Below are 9,174 nucleotides of genomic sequence, written 5' to 3' on the forward strand. Positions count from 1 at the left end.
CGGAGCTGGACGCCCTGCGGAGGTGCGCCGAAGTCCAGGCTGCCAGATTGGACTCCCACGATGGTCAGCCTCATGGATGTGCGCAGACCGAGGACGCAAGTGGGCAGGTGGCTAGCGTCTAAGGAGCGCGGCGAGTGGCTCTCGCGCTGCCCTGGATCTGCCGGTCACCCTCTCCAGGGCTCCCTGCACCTCCTTGTTCCTCAGGCTGTAAATGAAAGGATTCAGCATGGGGTTGATGACCGCGTAGAACAGGGAGATGAGCTTGTCCCCCTCCGCTGAGTACAGGGACTTGGGCCTCAAGTACCTGATCAGCCCCGTCCCGTAGTAGATGGTCACCACAGCCAGGTGGGACGTGCAGGTGGAGAAGGCTCTTCTCCTGCCCTCCGCGGAGTCTACCCTCAGCACGGCCAGCAGGATGCGAAGGTAGGAGAGGAGAATGAGGACGAAGGGGACCAGCACCGTCCCAGCGCCCCCTACCGCCATCATGGTCTCCTGCAGCGTCGTGTCCGCACAGAACAGGTGCAGAAGGACCGGCAGCTCACAGAAAAGGTAGTCGACCACGTAAGGACCGCAGAGTGGGAGGATGACGCAGTAGAGCGGCACCACCGAGGCGAAAAAGCCGAGCGCCCAGGCGCCCAGCGCCAGCGCCGCGCACGCCGGCCAGCTCATGAGCAGCAGGTAGCGCAGCGGGTGGCAGACGGCCACGTAGCGGTCCAGAGCCATCACTGCCAGGAGGAAGCACTCCGTGCACTCGAGGAACAGGGTGAGGTAGGTCTGAGCAAGGCAGAAGGCGTAGGAGATAACCCTCCTGCTGGCGAGGAAGTTGAAGAGCATCTTGGGGACCACCACCGTGCTGAAGAACACGTTCAGGAAAGCCAGGTGACAAAGGAAGAAGTACATGGGCGACTGCAGAGAGGCATCGAGGACCACCAACGTGACCACCGCCGTGTTCCCGAAGCAGCTCGTCAGGTAGACCAGAGAGAACAGGAGGAAGAGCGGGAGCTCGGCCCAGGGGTGAGTGGAAAAGCCCACCAGCACCAGCTCAGAGACGGCGCTGGCATTGGCCTGTCGCATGCTGGCCACTAGGAGAAGGCAGCCGTTTCTAGAGGGAACCCTGGGGTCAGGCCGCTGCCCCTGCTCTTAGCTCCACTGCCAAAGACAGAGCGTTTTAAACTGAAGTGGGACTCGCTGGTGAAATCTTGGACATCAGAACAGCTCCAAAGGCCCACCTCTCAGCTGGTGGCCTGCCTGCCCCGGGGGTCTGCAGGCCGCAAGCTGAGAACTCCACCCACCTCTACTCACTATTTCCATGCGTCCAGTGCACTTCTATATTTTCTAATCAAATGTTTTTATTCATTTCCTCAAAATAGGTTCAGTAAAATGAAGTGACTTGCCTGACATCACAAATTGAAAATTTGAAGGTTGAACATAATTCCATTCTCCTCCAACTACACTAAAAACCAGAAATGACAGAATAGCTTTCCTTTATCAAGAATAGTTTTTTTCTTCCTGATCCCTAAGGAAAATGAATTATCACCTCATATATGTGGAATACTACAGCGAATTTGTCTGTTTCAACTACCTCAGTATTAGTAAAAATAATATAGTGAATTCTCCAAACACTGGAGCTTTTGAATTTCTAGGAATTGCTAGTCATGATCTCAGAGGATATAATACTGTCATTTCAAACCCAGGCTCCGTGATTAAGCAGTGTCAGAATGGTTTTACAGGACTGTGTTTTGCAAACATGCCCACATCTGCAGCAACACACTTCTTGTAAACTTTAAGAAAATGTGGATTTCATGTTGCTGCTTGTGCTGAAGCAGAAGCTGTGGGCTGGTTGTACGAAGGCAGAATGCCTTCTAAGACACATAAATGCTAGCATGCACACGGCACTGAAGGGAAACAAACAAAGCTTCTGGGTTTTTTTTTTTTTTTTTTTTCCCCAGTGCTGGAGATCAAAGTCAGAGCCCCATGCTTTCTAGGCAAGTGGCAAGTACTCTACCACTGAGCTACATTCCCATTCCCAGTCCTGTTCCTGAGGTTTTTTTTTTTTTTTGGAACTGGGGATTTAGAGACAGGGTCTCACCAAGTTTCTGAGGCTGGTTTGAACTTGTGATCCTCTTGCCTTAGCCTCCTGAGTTGCTGGAAACAAACTTGTGAGCCACTGTGCCCAGCTCTGAGAATATTTTTGGTCACAGCAGTGTCTAAGTCATAAAACGTGGAGCTTGAGGTTCACATAGACTTAGACACCACTCCTGTCTCCAGTAACTCCCATTTCTAGTCCTGCTTAAAATCCCCCTTTGTCACTTCCCTTTTGAAGGACATTTCTGGATTTTCCATCTATTCTCTGTTCAGCATCTTTCCGTTGTGTGCACAGCCTAACTTGATCAGTGAGCAGGACCACTTGACACCAAGCAGCACACGGGGGAGGGTAAGTGGGAACAAGCCACTTTGCAGTAAGAGAAGTACAGAGGGAGAGAGGAACCGGAGGGTGCCCACAGGGAGGGGGGACCTTGGGGAGGGGACTCCCTGACTGCCTTCCTTTCGAGGTTAGGAACCTGTTCATCCATAGCTGGTACTAGGCACCTTGTAAATGAATCATCCTGAAAAAGGATCAAGGCTTCCCATCTTCCCCTGAAGAGCTGGCATGAGAAGCAGGGCTTCCCCAGCCCCTGGGGCTTATCACAGCTAACCTCGCCAGAAATCGTCTCTCTTCCCAAGGTGCCCCTCAGCACTGTGGGACTCAGGTCACAAAGAATGAGAGGACCCGGGCTTGATCCACAGAGCTGATTTCGTGTTATTAATTTAGCCTAGAAGCATTCACAGTCTCTCATTCCCTTCCTTACTCTTCCCGACTTCATATTGCATATGCTGCAGAGAATGAGGGTGAAATAATGGAAGATGTTTTCCAGGCATCATAAATCTGAGTTCTGAGTCAACTATATTAACAGCGAAGTTTTAGTTGAATCCCAAAGGGAACCAGTTAACTTCACGTAAAAAATAAAAACTAATTAATTATTGTGCCTCTCACTTCTGATGCAGACAACTCATTAATGCAACTTTAATTTCCTATGTATGGTGCCACATGTTAACTCCATTACTTCTCAGAGAGAAACATCTTAATCTGGAATTTTAAATCCAAAAAATTTAAAACTAATGTGTTAATGATGTATTTCAAGACATACAAATTTTCTGAACAGAAATTTTGTAAAGTCTTAGGTGAATTCAATTGTTATAAATATAAGTAGTATAATTAACAAAGAAATGGTATGTCACTTAAATGCTGATGAGTCTTTTGTGATCAGACCCATGCCACCTCCAAAGCAAGAGGACTGGTAAGAGAAAGACACTCGTTTGGGAGAACAAACCCAAGGCTAGACTTTCTGTAATGACCCTTCAGCTGACTTGAATCACACAGCAGAACAATTGACTTAGTTCTGTGTAAGTGAATAAATAATGGCCTTTGTTGTTGTTACTATTACCTGTTCCCTTTTAAAGTGGAGTTTTGAGGATCAAATTAGCTCCAGACAGAATTATAGGGCACGAGGGCAAAGTTATGATCAGATACAAGATGCTCATGAATCGTAGACCCCAAGGGACAGAAAGGCCTCACCTGTACCCGCGTTTGCACCATCGTATTACCATGCAGTGATTACCACTACAAATCACAGCTGAATAAAATAAAGAATGACAGAAATACCAGCCTTGATCAAAGCCAAGCAAAGACGTCCTAATGTCGCCCTGGCTGAGAGGAGACCGGGAGGAACTGAGGATGCCTGCGGATGAGGAAGCGTTACTCCAGGGCAGAGTGGCAAGCGCACAGCCCTGAGCCACCAGCTCCTGTCCTAGGACTGGGGCGAAGGAAGAAAGAGGTGCACGCAGGCTGGAGAGCCGCCGACTGCGGCAGCAGGCGGGTGTCCCACAGGACTGGGGACTTCAGATTCTGTTCCACGTGTGGTGGAAAGGCTTGGGAGACCTGCGGCTGTCCTGTGGGGTGTGTGTGTGTGCAGCACGAGCCCTTCCTTGCTGAACACCTGAGTGTTTCTTTTTTCTGCATAACACCAACTCAGTGAACTGCCACACTCAACAGGGGTCAGTGTGGCTGCACACTATCCTGTGACCAGCCTTGGAGAGCGCACTGACCCCCCACGTTGATAATCCACTGCGTGTAGTTCTGAGTGTCCCTATGGCCATCAAAGTTTGCTTTGCTCTTTAGTCACACAATCTCACCACGTGTGCCTGTGAGCATGAGGGATGGGAACACACAACGCAGCCCCCTCTCCAGCTGTAGTGGCTCCCAACTCCCTCTCTGCAGGACTGAGCGCACTGTAATCCATTCAAGTGCACTGATCCGTGGAGTAGGTTAAGATTCTCATAATCTAGTCATTTCACCTCTAAGTTTCTCGAATTTTCTTACACATGAGCTTTTGGGGGAATCCCTAATCTAAACCATATCAGTTTTCTATCAGGGAAAAATCTATGCCGAAATTCACATATAATCTTAAGGTAACCTGGGTAGCTAAAACAGCCTCAAGGGGTGAAGATAAGGAAGTTGGAAGACTCACATTTTCTACTGACAAATGCCTTTCAATTATACAGAAATGGACTCAGTGACAAAGGCATAGGGCATGATCCATAGAGTAATCAGAGTCGTGTGTATCATTTTCAGTTAGTGCGGCAAGACTTTGACCTGGAAGAGGACCCTGGGCTGAGATAACTGCATAGCCACATGCAAGAGAATGAAGGCGCATGCAGGTCTTGCATCACGTATTAAAATTATCAAAGCGGGTCAGAGATGGCCTACAAACCTATGAGCTAAAACCTGTAAACTCTTTTTTTCCCCTCAAAACACTTTTATTTTTAAATTGTACATGTTCATGGGATACAGTATGATATTTCACTACATGTGTACAATGAGTAATAATCAAATCAGGGTAATTAGCATCTTCTTAAATGTTTGTTTTTTCTTTGTATCGATATTCTTTAAACACCTCTCTTCTAGTTCCTATAGAACACTAATTTTTTTTTTTTAATAAACTGAAGTCATCCTCTAATGCTGCAGAGCACTAGAACCTGTTCCTTCTGTCTACCTAGTTTGGCTCCCATTATCCCTGTTCCCCTCTTTCCTCCTCCCTCCTCCCCTACCCAGCCTCTGGTGACCACTACTCTGTTCTCTACTTCTATGAAATCATTTTTTTTTTTTTTAGCTTCCACATGTAAAACTATGAAACTCTTAGAAAATCAAGATAAAATACTTTATGCATTGGATTTGGCAAGGATTTCCTGATAGGACATCAAAATAACAGGTATCAAAAGGAAAAAAGGAAGTAAATTGTGTTTCACCAAATTAAAAACTGCTATCAAAGGACACCATCAGCATGGTGAAAAGGCAGTCCATGGAATGGAAATGATTACTTGCAAGTCCTATATCTGTAAGGAAGTCACATTAAGAAACTGTAAGGAACTCACGAAAACTCAATAAAGCAAACAAGTCAACTAAGAATAGCTATCCAAATCAAAAATGGGCAAAAGACTCCAACAGACTTTCCCCCAAGAAGATATACAAATGACCAACAGGCACATCGAAGTATGTTTAACATCACTCATAATAGAGGGGATGCAAATCCAAAGCTTAATGAGACATCACTTCACATCCAAAAGGATGCTAGTTATTCAAAAAGACCCCAAACCAGAGAATAACAAGTGTTCACAGGATGTGGATAAGTTGAAGCCCCTGAGCACTGCTAGTGGTGACAGTATGAGGGTCCTCAAAGTCAAATGCAAATATCTGTCAGTTTTAAATAATTAAATGTAGAATCACCTGTGGCAGGACACTTTAACCACTGGTATGTACTTAAAGGACTTGAAACAGGGACTCAAACAGGTGTTTGTAAACCAATGACTACAGAACCATTATTCCTCATAACCAAATGGTGGAATACCCTTGGGAATCTGAGTTCATTGGCAGAAAGCAGGATAACAAAGGAGTGTGTGTGTGTGTGTGTGTGTGCTTATGTAGCCTTTTAAAAGGAAAGAAATTCTGACATAAGCTGCAACAGCAATAAACCTTGAACTGTATGCTAGTAACCTAACCAGATGCAAGATGGCAGGCATTGCTTGCCCTTACTGGAGGCACCACCTGCCCCCCGTGGCCGGTGGCATGAGGGCTGCAGGCTCTCTGTCCCAGTGGGTGTGGAGTTCCATTTTGAAAGGATGCATGTCTCTGGACAGGGATGGTGGGGACAGTCGCCCACAGGTAAATGCACCTAAGGCCACTGGACTGTGCCCTGCGACAGTGAAAACAGAGTTTATGTTATGTGCATTGAGCCCCAAGAAAGTTATCGTGTATGGATCCATTTTTGCATACAAAAGATATACATAAATATTAACTTGGAACCTCCATGTGCATCTACATGTAAAACTGTGGTATTGACAAATAAACCATCTATCGCCTTGTGTTTTATTTATCACTCTCCCCCATGTTCTTTCCACATTTGCCTAGGTGGTCTACACTGACTCTCATTAATATCTGTGAGTAGTCTTGAAGCTTAACAGGATGAAAATACATATTAGGCTAGCGAAATAACGACTGAAGCTCTGCGCTCCACACACCCCTGCCTCGCTTGCCCTTGGCCTCAGACCTCCCTTCTCATCTCCACCACGTAGCAAGTTGGAATAAGGCATTTCAGATATCTCTTTCATCTATAAAATTTTGTTATCCTGTTGATAAATAGCTGAATTGATCTTCAATCTTGAAGCAGTTATATGGTGATTTTTCCTGGAACACTTTTGAGTTTTATTTGAAAGTTTCAGGAAAATGGAAACATTTTCAGGAAAATGGAAACATTTTGAAATAAAAATCTGTGAACTTTTATACATTTTTGGACACTTTCAAATTACACCCACAAGTGAGTAATACAAAATCCTGCATTTGCAGAAGATATTTCACAGATTCAGATAGATTTAATTTACAAGTACAAGAATTTTTTTCAGTTGCATTAACAAACCCAAAATGACTTAAATTATATTATTTAATCTCTCCTTCTCAACTAACAGAAGCATAGTAAAACAGCCGGCACCAGAAGTACAAATAATAACAGTCACATGAATGTCCTATTCTGTAAATTCTGTATTATAGGAAATAAAATTCACCAACCAATTGCAATAGGGAGTGTGATACAGTTTCAAATAAAGGCAAGTCGTGTTTGAGGTGGGAGCTCCAGGGGGTGCAGCTCCCTGGGAGATGAAGAGAGCCACCTTACCTGGGAATGGTGAGCAGGAGGGAGCTGCTGGTGCCAGCTGCCCCACTGCCACCTTCCCCCACCCTCCCCATCTGCAAGCTGGTGGCTGCTCTAGAGGCTTTTCTTCCCGAGTTGACGGCCACCCACTGCCCCCTAATTGTATTTGGGGGTTTTGCTCATGACAGTATCGGAATAAAACGGTGACTTCCAGACTTCGTACAGGTGAGAAGGCCAGCTTTCCTTCCGTGGGCAGCAGTGATCGGACGCTGGGAGAGCGTGCCCCTAGAAAGCTTTCTGGGAAGTGAAGAGATGCTACTGGGGGAGACCAGAAGGCGAGGAAAAGATTACTAGGACTCCTTCCTATTAGAAGAGGAGAGCCAGGTTTTCAAAGTCAGAGAGGAGCCGGGTACCCACAGGTCCCCAGTGAGGAAGCAGTGAGAGCCCAAAGAGACGGGGAGCAATGGGATCAGACCAAATGCACGCGCCGTAGGTCTCTGGCTTCTTTCCTCGGGGCTGAGGCATGCCTTATGAATGCGGCATGTGTCTTACATTCTCTCAGTCTCCACCCATCTGTCGGCCTCTGCTGGGGAGTCTGCACAGGCATTGGGAGGTCGGTTACCCCTCACCTGGACTGTTAGCTCTGAGCAGTTAGAGGACAAGGGCTTCTGCAGTCGAGCTAAGGACGCCTTGGTGGAGGTCACCTTCGGCACCTCGCTGTCCCCAGCCTGCCTGGGTACTTCCCCAGGGCGTCTCGGAGCGAACCTTTCACTTTCTCGTTGCGCAGACTGTATATGAAGGGGTTCAGCATGGGCGTCACGATGGTGTTCAGCACGGTGGCGAACTTGTTCACAGCCATCACGCCACCCTTCCTGGGGCGCACGTAGATGAAGATGGAGCTGCCGTAGTACAGCGTCACCACCGTGATGTGCGAGGCGCAGGTGGAGAAGGCCTTGCGCCGCCCCTGCGCCGAGGGCATCCTGAGCACCGTGGTGATGATGCAGGTGTAGGACACCCCGGTTAGGAGCAGGGAGCCCAGGAGCAGCACCGCCGACGACACGAAGTCGGCCAGCTCGGCCGGAGAGGTGTCAGCACAGACCAGCTTCAGCAACGGGGCGCTGTCGCAGAAGAAGTGATTCACCACGTTGGGCCCGCAGAACGGCAGAGGGGCCGTTAAAACTGACGGCGCCAGAATGGACAGAAAGGCGCCCACGTAGGACCCCAGAAGCAGCGCCGCGCACGTCCGTCTGTTCATGATGAGCGCGTACCGCAGCGGATTGCAGATGGCAACGTAGCGGTCCAAGGACGTGACCGCCAGGAGGAAGAACTCCGTGGACCCCAGGAGGAAGTAGAAGAAAGACTGCGTGAGGCAGCCCACGAAGGAGATGGCTCTGGTGAGGGAAAACGTGCTGGCCAGCATCTCAGGCACCACCGTGGAGGTGATGGCCACCTCGAGGAAGGCGAGGTTGGCCACGAAGAAGTACATGGGTGAGTGCAGGCGGTGGTCCCAGCACACCAGAAGGATGATCAGGGTGTTGCCGACCAGAGAGATCAGGTACATGAGCAGGAAGGCGGAGAAAAGAAGAATGTCCGCGGGTTTCTCATTCTGAAACCCAAGCAGGATGAACTCAGTGACCCTGGTCCTGTTGCGGCCATCCATGCAGCTTCACTTCCACCTGCTGGGAAGGAAAGGGGGGTCATTGCCATTCCTTACATCTCATCCTGGAGGCACCCTGCCTTTGTGGATTGAACACCTTTTGTTTTTATGGAGGGAATCATAATGGAAGAAGATGATTTTTCCAGTGTCCAAATAGGTCCTGAGATGAGCCAGGAAAGATAAAAGAACTCAGACCTGGGACACCTTCCTAATAAGAATCAGTCTCATGGTGACTCTGTGACAACTTCCACTTCTCCTTAGGAAAGCTGTAAACCT

At 48.0% G+C, this 9,174-nt stretch overlaps 2 protein-coding genes across 2 annotated transcripts; both read right to left on the reverse strand.

Moving 5' to 3' along the window:
- On the reverse strand, nucleotides 1–1,074 carry LOC124973395 (olfactory receptor 2A12-like). Its single transcript, XM_047537339.1, has one exon. The coding sequence runs from the start codon at nucleotides 1,072–1,074 to the stop codon at nucleotides 112–114; it is 963 nt and encodes a 320-aa protein (XP_047393295.1). The 3' UTR covers nucleotides 1–111.
- Nucleotides 1,075–7,941: 6,867 nt separating this feature from the next.
- LOC124973501 (olfactory receptor 6T1-like) lies at nucleotides 7,942–8,901 on the reverse strand. The gene has a single exon (XM_047537405.1). The coding sequence runs from the start codon at nucleotides 8,899–8,901 to the stop codon at nucleotides 7,942–7,944; it is 960 nt and encodes a 319-aa protein (XP_047393361.1).
- Between the last annotated feature and the right edge of the window lie 273 nt (nucleotides 8,902–9,174).

The sequence above is a fragment of the Sciurus carolinensis genome (genome assembly GCF_902686445.1).
Source record: "Sciurus carolinensis chromosome 19 unlocalized genomic scaffold, mSciCar1.2 SUPER_34, whole genome shotgun sequence".
In the NCBI taxonomy this organism is placed as follows: Eukaryota; Metazoa; Chordata; class Mammalia; order Rodentia; family Sciuridae; genus Sciurus; species Sciurus carolinensis.